Here is a 15,508-nt window from a genome sequence, read left to right on the forward strand (position 1 = left end):
AGACTGCTGCATATAATTTAATTTTTGATTTATGCAATGTGCATAAAGTTAAAAGATTAAAACTAATAAAGAAGCCTTTAAAAGAGACTTTTTCATTTGGTTCACTTTTATACGATGGATTATGCAGAAACAATAGAATTGGGCTGAAAAGTCAATTGCTTTATTACATATTCAGGTTGTGTATCATGTTTTTTAAAAGTAACTATGTAATAAAGTAACTAATTCCTTTTGAAAATAAGTACTCAGTAAAGTAACTGGATTAGTACTGGAGAAGTAATCAGTAATTAGTAACTAATTACTATTTTGAAGTAACTTGACCAAAACTGATGGCGACTGACTCACTTTTTTTTTTAGCTTGCCTCAAGTGGCCGTCAGAAGAATTGCAGGGGGGTGGGGTGTTTTTTTATTTTTGTTTTTTTTTTGTTTGTGTAGGGTTTTTGGGGTTTTTTGTTTGTTTGTTTTTTCAATTTTGACTCAATTTTTCTTGATGCCATCATACATACCTCCAGACAGCGGTCCTGCCATCTCCTCGCCAGCATCTCCAGCAGTGGCGGTCTGAACTTGTCCAAGCCAAGTAGGTCAGGGAGCATCACGCAGTGCATGGCCGCCAGCTGGCTCCATCCTGCACAAACAATCACAACCACACACACACAGACACATTTTACACACACAGTCAGAAAAACTACAAGAACAAGTTAAAGTCTTTCTAATGCTATTGCTGTCAAATAGAAACACTGTTTTTAATGCAGTGCCTTGAAAAGGTATCCATACCCCTTGAACTTTTCCACATTTTGTCAACCATGAACTTGAATGTATTTTATTGTGATTTTGTGTAACAGACAAACGCAAGGCATGGAATGGAGAGTATGTGTTCACAGTCGCTCTCCATCCAATCTGACTGTACTGGAGCTATTTTGCAAAGAAGAATGGGCAAATTGCACTCTAGATGTTCAAAGCTGGTGGCGACATACCTCAAAAGACTTGCAGCTGTAATTGTAGTGACAGATAGTTTGAGAAAGTATTGACTCAGGGGGGCTGAATACAAATGCACAATATGAACAGACGCCCCCGATCCAGTGTGTTGTGTTTGTGTATCACACAAAATCCCAGTAAAGTACTTTTAAGTTTGTTGTTGTAACATAACAAAATGGAAAAGTTCAAGGGGTTACTAGGTTTTTGAAAGCCTTGAAAGTAATTTATTTTATTTTTTTTGTTGTTGTTGTCGTTTAAATCGTGGCCAAAAAACAAACTTCAGTGTCTTCTTGAGTCATCCTTGCAGAGAAAGAACATACTTAACTCACCATTTTAGTCTTTAAAAGGACATTAAAAAGTATTTTTAAAAACTTGTTTCCATGTGACAGCACTGACTTCCAGAGGAAAGGAAAGAGAAAAAAAAAAAAAAAAAAAAAAATCACAGTAACAACAGTCAAACACGGGATGAGAATATTATCGACAACATTATCTGCAGTCTTGGTTAGAGCAAACTAATTTTTTCTGCTAACCAGAGTCTGTCTGATGGAGTTTAAACAGGTAAACAACAGGTATACAAAAGCCTTGTAACGATACCTTGGCATGATGAATTTAAGTGTGTGTTCTCAGCTACATGTGGGTTTTTACTTGATAACAAAAAGAAACACTGAAGGCTTTCACAATAAATGGCAGACACTGAAACGCTCCGTTTCTCAGTTGTGTGACAAAAACATTCAAAATGTCTTGGTATCGCTTTAAAAGGGCTCAAAACAATGGCATATCTTCATATTTTTGACCATACACCAAAGATATACACATCACCTCTTACACATCTGTGACGCTAACTTTTTATTTGCAGATACTCAACATAAATCAAGCACCTTATTCACATATATTGGATTAATATATGGTTTCTGGACATGATGCATGTCTATGAAATGCACTTGTGTGATGGAGACTGAATGGCTGTTAGGCAGGAAAGAAATTTCATACAAATTTCTTTGCTGGGGGAACCGTATAAACTTACCTCCACCAATGAAATATCCAGATATTACAGAAAAAATAAAACGTTATTACAGAAATACTATGTAGAGGTTGACAGACTAAAGATTTCATCATGTATATGTGACAGATATATTATAATAACTATTTTGTTTATAACATAGGAAATCAAAGCAATCAGTCAACCTCCACATGCAAATATGAATCACTGCCTTGCAAAAACTGCAGAAATTTGAATCAATTCTAGTTCCCAAAATCAAATTTTACTGATATTATACTGCAAAGGCTGCTCCTGTTTTTTTTTGTTAGTTTGTTTGTTTTTTAAAATCAGACTGGACTTTGTTAACCAAATGAATCCTCAAGCCAAAGAAGCATAAGATGCTCAAGGACTGTACTCACAGGCAGCTGGCAGCATCCATTTCATATATGAGTCCTATTAAAAAGGTCAACAGCAACAACAAACAACCTCCAAAAACAATCTCCATTAAAGAGTTTGTTGGTTTGTTGACAACCAATGAACTTTTGGAACAAAGCTATGCTCATCAAGGTCCCCTCCTTGTCATGGACGAGTCAGAAAATCAAATGGTGCAGAACTAACTGATATTTGAAGAACAACGAGAGAAGTGCCAAAAAATTTGAATTGTTACCTGGAGGGAATGAAGAGGGACCTGTTAATGTTTACAAGAAGAGACCAGAGTAAAAATTGTTTTGTTTGTTCCTAAAGGGTTTTTATTTCAATAACCAATTGGATATGCTGCTTTTAGTTTTATTTAGGTTGCATTAGTTGGGTTTATGGGCTTCGTGTTACCACAAGCACCTTCTAGGTGAACTGCTGCCGACAGGACAAGCTTCAGGACAAATCAGGAAAAAAGCTGTGGAAGTCCAATGAAAGTGAAATAATGGACAAACAGAAAAGCAGCTACCAGTGGATACAGATCTTTGTGTTATTTTAAAATGTATGCTTTTATAATTATTGTTCATGCAGCTATTTTTAGTGTGTGTGTGTGTGTGTGTGTGTGTGTGTGTGTGTGTGTGTGTGTGTGTGTGTGTGTCACTTTGTTCTCTGCTAACAGTATCTACTATCTACTACAACAACTACTAGTGTAAATTTGTTTTGCTATTACTGCAACTGCTAGTGGTAATATATATTATAGTACTTATAAACAGCAAAAAGCAACAAAGGAAAAAATTTGTTTTTGCAGGGCAGCGTTTTTGACTAAACAACTATTGAAATTAAAAAATATATATATTCCTACATGTACTGAGAAAGAATGTGACACTGCGAGCATGCTTGCTGTCTCCCATTTGTTTTAGTATACAAAAAAGTTAATTAGCTTTGAAAAGGAACTTGTATTCCCTTGAATTCCCTTAGACATCACAAATAATCTTTGAAAAACAAACAAAAGAACACATTCATCAAATGTGTGGGAGTGAGAGCAAGCCTCCATGGTGAAATCCAAAATCCTGTTTTTTTAAAAAAAACAACAACAACGAAAAAGGTTCATAAAAGAAGGAAAGGAAGGAGAGTAGTAGGCTCTGACACCAGAGAAACTCCAACGACAACTCCATGTAAAAAAGAAGCCTTAAAATCAATAATGCAAAATTTTAGTTAGCTTTCAGTTCTCCGTGTTTTTTTGTTTGTTTTTAAACGCAATTTTCCGTATTGCATCTGTTTAAAAATAAATAAATAAAATTTAAAAATTTAAATTAAAAAACACACACACACACACACACACACACACACACACACACACACAGAAAAAAAAAAAAAAAAAAAAAAAAAAAAAAAACAGTCGGAGGTGGGTGTGCTGGTGTGCATTTTGTTTGGTCTTGCTTTCCTTTTTGATTTTTTTGTTTGTTTGGGTTTTTTTTTTTTTGTTTTTTTTTTGTTTTTTAATCTCCTCAGTGAAACACTCAGGTGGAAATAGCAAGCATGCAAACAGCACAGAGACACTGGAACATTAAGACATGTGGACATTCAGACAGGCGGTAGAGACAGCAGAAACGGAGCAGGACTGTATATTACTGCCAACAGTTGGGAAAAATAGAGACAAGACTGGGGCATAAGGATTGTTTTCAGTGCACACTCAACTCTGTCAGTTCCAAATAACAGTAAAGTCAGCCTGTTTGCAGACGACACCACTCTTTATTGCACCAAATTTAGGAAAAGCATTAAATCATTTTAAAGCTGCTGACATGTTAGCAGCTTCTTGTGGAGTATTTCACATTTACAAATCATTAAATTTGTAACAGATTGGCCCAGAATTGCAATTTCAACAAAATTGCAAAGTGCAAGGCTTGGAGAAATAATCACTTGCTTGGTAAGCCAGATTTTACAAATTTACTCTACCTCTTCCTATGCAAAGTTTTTTGTGACATGCAGATTAACCTAATTCCTTCAACTGACTGGGCTGAAAGTGGACTGAACAGGTAAAAAGATAGCAGCGCTGTAGACAAAAACAAGGACATAGGACACTCAGGGAAAAAAACTAAACACAACAAAAATGGAGCTAGATACCAAAACTGGCTGCAGTGGAAAACAGGACTGGTGCAAGAGAAGAGAAATGAGGTGATCCAAGGTGAGGTGAGGGATTATAATCACATAAAGAGAAAAGTGAAGAGAGGAAAGAAGAAAACACTAAAACAGGGAAGGTCAGAGAACAACTCATAAAAGAAAAGAAATTAGGGGGACAGATTCAAATAATAAAAAAGGACAGGAGGCAGTGACAAAGATCTGGGAAGCAGAAGAAGGCTCTGAGACTTTTCCTAAGTGGCAGCCGTCAGTTCAGTCAGTACCTTCGTTGACTGAGAGGATGTTATGAGAAGCAGGCCCGGGGCTGGGGTAGCCAGGAGCCCCCTGAGGGAGTCCCCCAGGGGCTCCCAGAGCCCCAGCAGAGGCGGCAGCAGAAGCACCGGTGTTGGCTGCAGGAGCTACAGCAGCTTGTAAAGGAAGAGAAGGAAAGAAATAGTCAAGAAGGAAAGAACAGTTTAGAAAGATATGAATATATTAAGTACCCAACAGAGAGAAGAGACAAGCAGTTTGACAGGAGGGAAGAAGAAATGAAGTTACAACAAAAGAACAGCAGAAAAAAAGAGAACAGCAAGAGGTTAGAAAATAATGTTTCCTTTTCAAAATAAATTAATTTCTTCTGCTTGAAAATATGCAAATAAAATTAAAATCAAAGTAGTTCATCTTATTTGGTAAACAAAAGAAATATGTGAAAATGGCCTTGATAACCAAAGGATTGGAAATAATGGACCAAAGGCTAACATTAGTGTTTAGCTATGTCAAATTTCCCCACAGATAGGATAAAACGTGGACGTAGTGAGCCAAGTCATAATATTAAGCCTTGTGTTGATCCTTTCAACATCACTGTCTTGGTGTTTTTAAAAACAGGATGACTAATTTTTCCAAATAAACTCACCTAGATACTAATAGCAGTGTAACTGAATGCTGAGTGTGAATGAGTTCTCATCCTTTTCAAAATAAGCCTTCAACTATTTACTGGATGTGCTCAAGCTGTTTAAAACGATAAACAAACACAACAAAGTGACATAAGTATTTGCAAGATAAAAAAGTTAATTCAAACCAACAAAAATAAATGAAAAAATAAAGTCAAAGCAGATTATAAAAAAATTATAAATATAAATTGTTAAACAAGACTGAAAACTCACATAACTGTCAAAATAAAAACAAGAGAAACGAAGATGGACACTGTATTTCCCACCAAGAATTCAGTGAAAGCAATAAAACACCACCCAAGCAACCAACAGCTAAAAGAAAGTTTTCATACTATAGTACCATTTTTTAACCCTTTTCAATCTGGAGCAATTGAAAAACCCCAAACAAACCCCAGTTACTTCAAGTCTGCAGGTAAAAATGTTATGCACCCAGTGTAATTTTAATAATTTCATGAATCAGAACTACAAACCTGAAACCTTTAAGGCACATTAGTAAAAGTTAAACCTCATTGATATACACCATTTTAAAAAAACATTTCTTAGTCCTTAGATACACAGAAAATTGTTCTTGATCAAGTTCTTGATAACAAAGTTCATCTAGTACAGAGGAAACATGAAGCACAGAGACAACAAAGGAAACAGAGAAACATTACTTCAGTAGAAAAGTAGAAAGAAAAAAAATGGTTAAAGAAAGAAACCCTGTAATACAAAAGAGAGATTGAATGGAAGTAAGTGAAAGAAATCCTGAAGGGAGTGGTGTTTGTGCAGAGAACAGGCAGCAGGCTGAAGCCATGCAGTGAGCAATGAAAAGAGAGAGGAAGAGACAGAAGAGGACAATGGGGAGAAAAAAAGACTGAAACAGTAAATGATCAGTTTGAGGTAATTCGACAGCAGTTTGCCAGTACATGAGGAGCATTAAATGTTTATTTTTTCCATCTTAAATCAGTTTTAGCTGGCAGGTTATCTGCTGAGCATTGTAGCATGATTTAAATGTTGGTTTAATAAAATACTAATTTATATAGATGATATAGAGCTATTTATGTCTAACCTGAATATTTCTAAAGCAAAGAGAAAATGTAAAGAGAAAGAAGAAAAGCAAGAAGGATGGGGATAAAAACAAGGAGGAGAACCCAAAGGAGAAGGAAACAGAGTAGGAGAAGAAGAATGTCTTCTCCTTCACCTCCTCCCCAAAGAAAAAGAAGAAAAGAGAATGAGAAGAAGGTGGAAAAGAGCACAGGAAGAGGAGGAGGAGGAGGAAGAGGAGAAGAGAGGAAGGAAAATTCAATAAGTAGAAGAAAAAGGAACCAGAAGAAAGAAGATGATTGCTATAAAGATCTTTTAAGAAAAGCAACCAGCATTTCCATTCTGTTATTTCCAGTCTGAACTTGTGTGACAAGTTCAGCATAATATGAAGGTAATATTCTTCATGGCTTTATTAAATAAAGTTTACTTTACCTTTTTGGGAAAGTAAATTAATAAATCAGACAATTCTGAGGGGGTCAGGTGGGAGACACTGATTGGATTTTCACAGATTGACCCTTGAAGGCAAAAATTCACTATTAGAGTGTTAAATATCTTTTGATTTATGGAAACTTTTTGACAAAGAGAGAAAAAAATGTAATATAGAGACAGAATTTGAAAGCTCTTTTGCACCTTGTTGTGTACATGATTATAAAATACTAAGTGTGTGACATTTTTTGGGGGGGGGGGGGTTAAAAAAAAATCATGTGTGGACTCCCTGCTCTCTCTGTTCATGTCTCTGCTTAACCGGAGTATATTAGAGGGGCCTCCTCATTTATTTCCATGTGAAAAGAGACAGTGAGCAGGGTTAACAGCACTGCTCTTCTTCACAAAGCCACACACACACGCCACGCAGGAGTAGCTGGCTAAGCAGAGGTCACGGCCGAGCGTTCCCTCTGAATGGCGGTGAATAGGCGTGTGGCGTGAATAAGTCCACGCGCTTGTCACGCTTGGCCTCCATTAAGGCGTGACAATGGCACAGAAACCCTGCCTCCACCCAACACCCGAGGGTGCCACTTATAGCACACGCTTGTGTGTGTATGCATGTGGACCTGATTTTTAGCGGTGTGTATTTGTAGGTATTGAGGCTGTTGCTGTGTGGTAGGTAGATGTGTGTGTGGGTGGGGAGCAGGCAGATGGTGACGGCTGGTTAAAACATCCCCTACAGTGAAGCAGAGCAGGTTTCTCTCTGCAAACCTGTAAATCTCTCCCTCTTTTTGCCTTGTTTAGGCGTTTGATCATCCAGCTCTTACAGTTATGGTTAAGAAAACGTCCCACAAAGTTACAGAGATACCACATGGGGAAGCAACAGAATATATTTTAGTAAAGTTTTTCTGGGATGCACAGAGGAATCATTCATTGACTTCAAATATAAGCATTTCCAATCACAGAAGTTGTTCATTCGACTGTTTACTGATCTGCCACAGATGTGATTAACCTTTGCTTAAGATAGAGACTGGTTTAGGTAAGAAAGGGGAATAATATGAGAATACTGATCCCCATTGGTTTGTCAAAAGTTAACAATAGCTAGAGAAATTGTATCAGCACTCCTACAAGTTAGGTACCCTGGTTTACTCCTACTGATTTCCACTTACTCAGAGGCTGTGGGTCAGGTGGTAGAGTGGGTCGTCTACTAGCAGTCGGGTCCAATAACAGCAGACTTACACAATTCAACACCAAAACAAAATAATTATTCCACGTACTTAAACTTGAACTAGTTTGTGAGGTTGAAAAGAAATGCCAACTGGTTGTAAAATGCTAACATGGTGGCAGATCATTTATTTAAAATGGTAACATTTTATTTTGTTGATTACACACAGGAATGTGTGGTGTGGTAGGATGTTTGCAGAGTAGCCTACTAATATCACAGCTACATTATGTTAGCTTCAGCATTTAATGTGAGCCATTGCAAATATTTTAGCCTATGAAAAGAAGCTGACTTCATTTCAGTGCCAGCTGTTTTGGACAAAATGATGAACTGCATTTCAGGATAACGTAAGGAGGACAATATTTTGGATGTTGTTACTATGACCTGAAGCTTACTCAGCTTGAATTCTTTGAACATGTCTGGATTTTTTTAAGTGCTTCCCTGAACTGGAAGTATTTCTTCCCTTGGTCTGAAAAAGACAATAACATAATTTTCTCTTCACTTCTTGTGAATCCATTATCATCCCTTGGTAACCACCCCTCGAACACTGCCTTTCCTATCACTGAGTTAGAGCAGAGCTATCATGGAAACTGAGCAAATCTACCAGTATGTAGTTTTTCTTTTGCTTTTGGGCCATTTTCGTTTTCATTTTCAGCATCTACAGACAGTCTAGAAGACTTGGGGTCGTATGCTGCCCCCATCAGTTCTGGATATACAGCCTTGGTGGTACCAAAGAAAAACAAGTAACATTGCATTCACAGAATTTTGGTATCAAACCGTACCCTAAGTATTGGTTCTGGTGACATCCCTCTCATCTACTAACTGGAACGACAGTAGTTCTATCCCTGGCTCCTTTAGTCTGTATGTCAAAGTATTGTTGGGCAAGACACTGAACCATGAGCTGCATCCACTGAAGTGTGTGTGTGACTCAATGTTAGGCAAAGAAACAAAAGCACTTGTTAGAATGTGTGTGTGACTGGGTGAATGAGGCTTGTAGTAAGAAAGCTCAGTGTGAATAGAAAAGCACTTCCTAAGCACAGTCCATTTACCACTTTACTTCTTCTGCTGCCATTTTTTCCAACCCTCCTGGAAGAGACTAGATCAACTCAAAGAGAGTAAAAGTTTGTTTGGATTTCACCTCTAACTAACGTAGAGGTCATCCAAATGAGTCCGGCTGTGGTGAATGACTATTGGATAATTAATGGACACCTACCTCTGCACCACTTACTCGATACTTTTTCTAATAGCTGTGCTTCAATCATCAAACACAGATACAAAATATTGTTTTTTAATGAGCTGCTTTTTTGTGTTTGTTCTCTGTTACTGTTTTTGGAGGGTTGGTTTTTTTTTGTATTTTTTCATGCCGATAAAAAAAAACAGCCATTTCCCCGAATTTGGGATAAACAAAGTACATTTTATTCACAAAATCATTAAGGAAAAGAAAAAAAGGGAAAAACCAAACACTGAGGTGCAAGCATTATTCCGAAAATGTGCCTGTGGGGTTTTGTTTTGCTTTTGTTTTGTTTTTTTAACACTGATTTTGAACATAACTTCATTTGCTTTTAACCTAATTCAGAAGAAACCCCCTGGCCTAACACTGAAAACTCCAGAATGGCTCATTCGTAGTGAGAACATGATCCGACCTCAGTCTGACCCAGTTTCATATAAACTTCGTCCTGTAAACAGGAATGCTTTGTACGCTTTGCATGCTGGGATGCATCACAGCACACAAACTGTAACAGAGCACTCGCTAAGACGAACAACAAATTCTGCCCATAGCCTAGCGTAATTCGTCCTGTATTTAGTTTTGTTTCTTCACTCTTCTCACAGGGTTTGTAGTGCACAAACTCATAGACTTATTCGGACCAAAGTAAAGTCAATTCACACAACTATGAACAAACACCGGTCATTTTAGGCTTTTGCGCTAATCTGTTTTTTGTGTTCACAGTGAATCTCTGAACTTGTGGTGACAACTGAGTCAAAGAAAAACCCTTCAAAGCCATTAAAGCAGAGCACTGCCGCCCATGCTACCCCTATCAGAGCACAGTCTGAGTTTACCCAGCGTCAGATGCAGTCTTTCATGGATCAAATTCATTTCCAGAGAACCCAGATGCAAAGCTGCAGTCATATGTTTGTACTTTGAAGTTCAACAACTGCAAGAGAGCCCTTTAAAGACCTGCTGACTTTGGAAACAACAGCAGCATCCTCCTGTGATATTTTTGTTTCTTTTCTTCAACCCTCGGTGGGTTTTATTGCCAGTGGGCTGCATTATCAAACCCCACCTCCCTCCTTCCCTCCCCGCAGGGCCCCAGGGGTGTTCGAAGCGAGCGCCACCTCCTTTTGTAGTTACCTTGTTTGATCTGGGCCTGTAGCGCCGGGTTGGAGGGCTGAGGGGGGGCGGGAGGCGTCCGGCGAGGAGTCTCCGGGGTTCCTCCTGGTCTGGGAGGCCTGGAGGAGGATCACAAAGAGAGGGCATGAAATATTAAAGCAGCAGGGAGCAGAGAGATGGGCCAACGCACAGACAGAGAGACACACAGAGACACATTCACACACCCCTAAAATTCAAAGAAACACACAGAAACACATGCATTCATAAAAACCAGGAGTTCACATACGCAAGATTCTTATTTCTTTTTCCTGAAACCAGCTAAGTAAGTAAGTGTGTGTGTGTGTGTGTGTGTGTGTGTGTGTGTGTGTGTGTGTGTGTGTGTGTGTGTGTGTGTGTGTGTGTGTGTTCAGGCTCCAGCCTATTGAATTTTGGTTGGAGGACAGTCCTCTGTGAACAGACTGGAGGCGTCTAACTTTCAGAGACACACAAACACTTCCAATACAACAATCCACTGGGTGATCAATTGCAGTTGTCGGGGAACAAAAACACATCCAGAAAGCTCCATTTAAAAAAAAAAAAAGAAAACGACAAAAAAGACAAAATTCTTTAAAGAGGGCAGGACAGTGGTCACAGCTCTAAAGACGAGATCAAACAATTACTTTTTGTCCTTCTGCAAATATCCTGGACTACACTCAGGGTTCCTATGATAGAAAGCTCTTCACACATGCACTAAAGTCAGATGTGCTTGTGACAAAATATTATAGAGGACTAAAACAAAATCAGTGATTAACGTAACATTTTCCCCCACTGGCATACAGAAAAGCTACCTTTATCCACAAAAATAGAAATCCATATAAAATCAATTTTTAAAAAAAATTCATAATTAAACGAACAATATAAAAGAACAATTTACTGTAATGTCACCAGAAGCAGCTAAAAAGATTGGATCAGTTTAATATGCAGAAAAGCAAACAGGTGGTTTACTGGTGTTTTAATTTCAACCAAGCTGCTTTACATGAGAAAATGACTGATAGAAATGCCAAACAGCCCCTTTTTTCTGCCTTTGGAGGTCGCCACAGTGGCTCATCTGCCTACATCTTAGCCTTCCCAGTGTCCTACTCTGTCGCACAAACCCTCTGCATGTCTTCTTTCACTACATACATACATCTTCCTATTTTCCTCCTGCCTGGTTCTTCATCTTCATCATTGTTTGCCCAAAATATCCACTCCTGTGCACATGTCCAAATCATCTCAGCCTTGCCTCTCTTTCTCCCGACCGTTCAACCTGAGCTGTCCCTCTAACATACTCCTTTCTAACTTTGCCCATCATGGTCACGCCTAGTAAAAATGTGGCCATCCCCAACTCTTGGTTATTTAAAATTGCAGCAGGACCACAATATTTTAGTAAACAGAAAAGAAAAATTAAAAACTAGACATGATACAAATGAGAATAATCTAAAACTGAAACAAAACCAAATAAAAACAATACTGGCAGCAGTCAGTGGTACCCATCAGCCTCCTACTAGATACACCTATGGTATCAGTTTCAAAATCCCATGTCGCCTTGTTCTCAAGTTATTGCATTCACAAGATTTTAAGAAAACTTGACCTCTGAACTCTGTCCTTGAGGTCGAGGCCAATGAGATTCAAACTTGTCCAAGATTTTTAGTAGATACACCTATTCACAAACTTGGATGTCCACATCGCCCGTCCACACAGCAGGATGACGACAACACCCTATTAGCCTTTCACAGCTGGTTACAAAACAAACTATGTACAATAATTCTGAAGTGAGAAATGTACAAAGAAGTCTTTAACCTGCCAGCTTCCTACAACCATATCTGTAAAACGTCCAAATGTACCGATTCATCCCTGTGCAGGTGACAAACAAAATCCAAAGGGTCCAATCAGGTCCACTGGATCACTCTGCAAAGTGTGAAACTATAGAGAGGTCATTAATTCTGAATTCACAATGCTGATGCTTCAAAATGGCACCATGGCTAGGATCCACCTTTTATACAGTTTATGTCCAAAAGGTAAAGCTCATGTTTTCCAAAAGGAGCTTGTCAGAATCCACCCAAAGTGAAGACAAAGACATGAAAGTTATTCAGGTTTGGACGAGAGAAATAGTTTTGAGGAAGAAAGAGCTAAAGACAATATGATCATAGACGTTGACTTAGAAAAATCACTTAAATGAGGTTTGGTTGAGGCTAATTCAGTCTCGTCTCAGGCAGCCAAGCTGAAGGCCTAAGCAAAGGCAGGTGGAGGAACTGCTGTTGAAACTCTTAAAGAGTTCAGGAATACTTCTTTTCAAACTCCAGCACACAGAGAGGAAGCTTTTCCGCTATCATAAATGTAAGATGAGAAACATGAAAAAGCCAAAAACCAAAACAACTTCAAATATTCACAACTGCTGTTCTGCAGTTTCGAGGCGAAGACGGCCAGAGAGAAGATCCTTGTTTGAGCTTCATAAAGAAGTCTTCAGCTTCTGTTTGTAGCTGCACAATCACCTCCTCTGATCTGGACACACCACAGAAGCACAGTTACGGGTTTATGTGAAAGTAATAAACTTCTCTGGAAAGTCAACCTATGAGTGACGTCTTTTGTTCTTCTGCTTTTTACTTTTCATGCTATAGCTGTGACTGCATCTACTCCACAAAGTTTGACTTCCTTTAATTTCTTACTCAGAAAGTTAATCTGATAATAGCGTGACATCAGCAATGCCACCAATGACAGGATGCAATGGCAGGAGTCGTCAAATAGAAAAACAGCTGATTTGATTTTAACTTTGACATCCAGCCACCAGTTTTCTTCTGCTTTCTGGAATTTGGCAGCAGGCTAATTCAAGACGTCCTTCACCCCAGTAACATTCCTCAGTCCCTTCTTTGTGATCCCTACGTGTTTCCAGCCCAGATGAGATATAGACTATCTGGCATGTTCTTTTAAACCTCGAGACGGATGCACCCAGGAGGCAACCAAAATTAGATGATTTGACCTGCTCCTTTGAATGTTAAGGAGATTCAAACTTATCACTATATAAGTTGATGGGGCTTTAGCTCTGGCTGTAAGGACTTCAGATTTGATTGTGAGGGAAAAAGTCATCATGACTTTAGAGTAAACTCAACAATACTGTATTTCAAGGATTTCAGAACTGACCCAAGACTGACACTGAGGACACCTTACAGCTGACTTTTATGTCACTTATATTAGACAAGACTCTAATGATGATTAGAATCCAAGCTGTACTTTCCACCCTAACATATTAGACATAAGGGGGTTTAACCCTTTAGCCCTTGAAAACCTATTTAGGAGTAACCATTAAAGCTCTTTTCTGAACTGGTTTCTGTCATATTACAGGTATGCTCATTGAACAAAATGACTAGGTTTGCATCAGGGTGGCAATTACCCTTGGAAAAAATCTTTCATCAAACCACGTTTTTATTGACAGATCCTGAGGTGTCAAAACACGTCATTATGGGCACAGCGGATGTCCTCGAATGTCGTCTTTATGGGGGAAAGAGTTCAAAAACGACATCGAAAGTACTGAGAGGACGAAACTTTACAGGGACTAAAGTAAAGCTCTGTAATTTTTGCTTTTGGGTTCTAATAGAGAAGGTTTGCCTGATCCACAGTTATAAAAAAAATATCCTTATTTATCTTATATTGGGCCCGTCAGCTAATATTTTGCCTGAAATGAGTTGTTTTACTGCCCATACCTTTACGCAAACTTTACTTTAGGCAATGTTTGTGTTGTGAACCAAATCTATGATTTGTGTTTTTTTCCTGTGTTCTGACAATACTTACAGCTCTTGCAACTCTTGAATCACCACCACCACACCCACCCAAACCCAGCATCACTTGTGTTTATTCCATTACAACAGCCTGGTTCTTCTTTTGTCTTGTTTTGGTATTTTTGTATTTATTTCCAGTTATGTATCCCAGCTCATGACAGCTCATTTCTGAATTCACAGTTTAAAAGAAAAAAGAACTTTGTCCTTGTTTAATGTGAATATTTATCATTGTAAAGCTATAAAGCTATACATATGGCAGGAAAAATATATTTTAACCACAAAAATAAGTCAATTATAGACTGAAAACTTATGAAGGCTGGTCAAACACCTCACTACCCCTCGACCTGTGTTTTTATCATCTCTGACTCTTCGCTGCTCGCCCTCCCTGCAGAGTTATCCTTGAAGCAGGGTTGACGGGACGATGAAATGTTGTGTTGGTATTACAGCAGCAGCAGGACCTCGACCTCTGTGTTAAATCTTTCACAGCACAATGAGAGCTCAGACAGACTAAACAATCAGCCACACACACACACACACACACACACACACAGGTAGCCAGAGCTCAGCCGCTGGTGGTAGGATAGTATATGTCCTGCACTTTGAGTTCAGTTTCTGCTGCAGTTTGAGTTGTTATAGCGTTTTTAAGCTGGAATCAGAATTGTGTGTTACCAGCCTGATAATTCTAGATAAAATGAACTTGGGTTCATAAACAGGTATCAATTTAAAACAAATGTGGATACATTTTTGTGCACAATTCAGGGTGTTGAAATAGACTGATTTCCACAGATTGCTGTTTGTTTTTAGCTGATGAACAAAGTTTGAAATTTAAATCCCATAAAAGCCACATGAAGGCAAAACAAGTTTGCTGCAGCTTTGTTTACTCAGCGTGGGCCAGAGCACCTACAGAAGAACAAAGATCAAAAGTAAATATAGAAGTAGACAGTAATGTATAAAATGCGACAGTTCAAAGGGAGTAAAAACAAAAACATTACATATGTTTTTGTATTGTTACATATGTATTGTATTGTTATATTGTTAAGATAGCTTAACAATATAAATATATGAATTAATCACATTCCATTTAGTTTTAATACTGTTTTTGGTTCATTTAATGGCACATTATATTTTTTTTAAAAAGTTATGTAATTAACTACCAACATGCCACCTATCCAACCGTCTATTCATCCAACCACTTTGCCTCCATCCAGCTGTTGGTCCAACAAACCATTTAGCCATCTATCCACTCATCCCACATTTATCCACCAAACCATCCATGCATAATTTATC

General features: G+C 38.3%; 1 protein-coding gene across 4 annotated transcripts in view; it reads right to left on the bottom strand.

Moving 5' to 3' along the window:
* The window catches only part of LOC134618317 (WD repeat-containing protein 7), a 101,381-nt gene that overhangs the window by 59,606 nt on the left and 26,267 nt on the right, over positions 1-15,508 (bottom strand). For 3 of the 4 annotated variants that reach the window (XM_063463677.1, XM_063463678.1, XM_063463676.1), the window contains 3 exons: positions 10,452-10,549; positions 4,768-4,911; positions 504-622 (listed from right to left, as the gene is read on the bottom strand). In XM_063463677.1, coding sequence (XP_063319747.1) covers positions 504-622; positions 4,768-4,911; positions 10,452-10,549 — 361 coding nt within the window. The remainder of the gene's footprint in view (positions 1-503; positions 623-4,767; positions 4,912-10,451; positions 10,550-15,508) is intronic. The other variant, XM_063463679.1, reaches the window with a different exon arrangement.

The sequence above is a fragment of the Pelmatolapia mariae genome, linkage group LG20 (assembly GCF_036321145.2).
Source record: "Pelmatolapia mariae isolate MD_Pm_ZW linkage group LG20, Pm_UMD_F_2, whole genome shotgun sequence".
Taxonomy (NCBI): domain Eukaryota; kingdom Metazoa; phylum Chordata; class Actinopteri; order Cichliformes; family Cichlidae; genus Pelmatolapia; species Pelmatolapia mariae.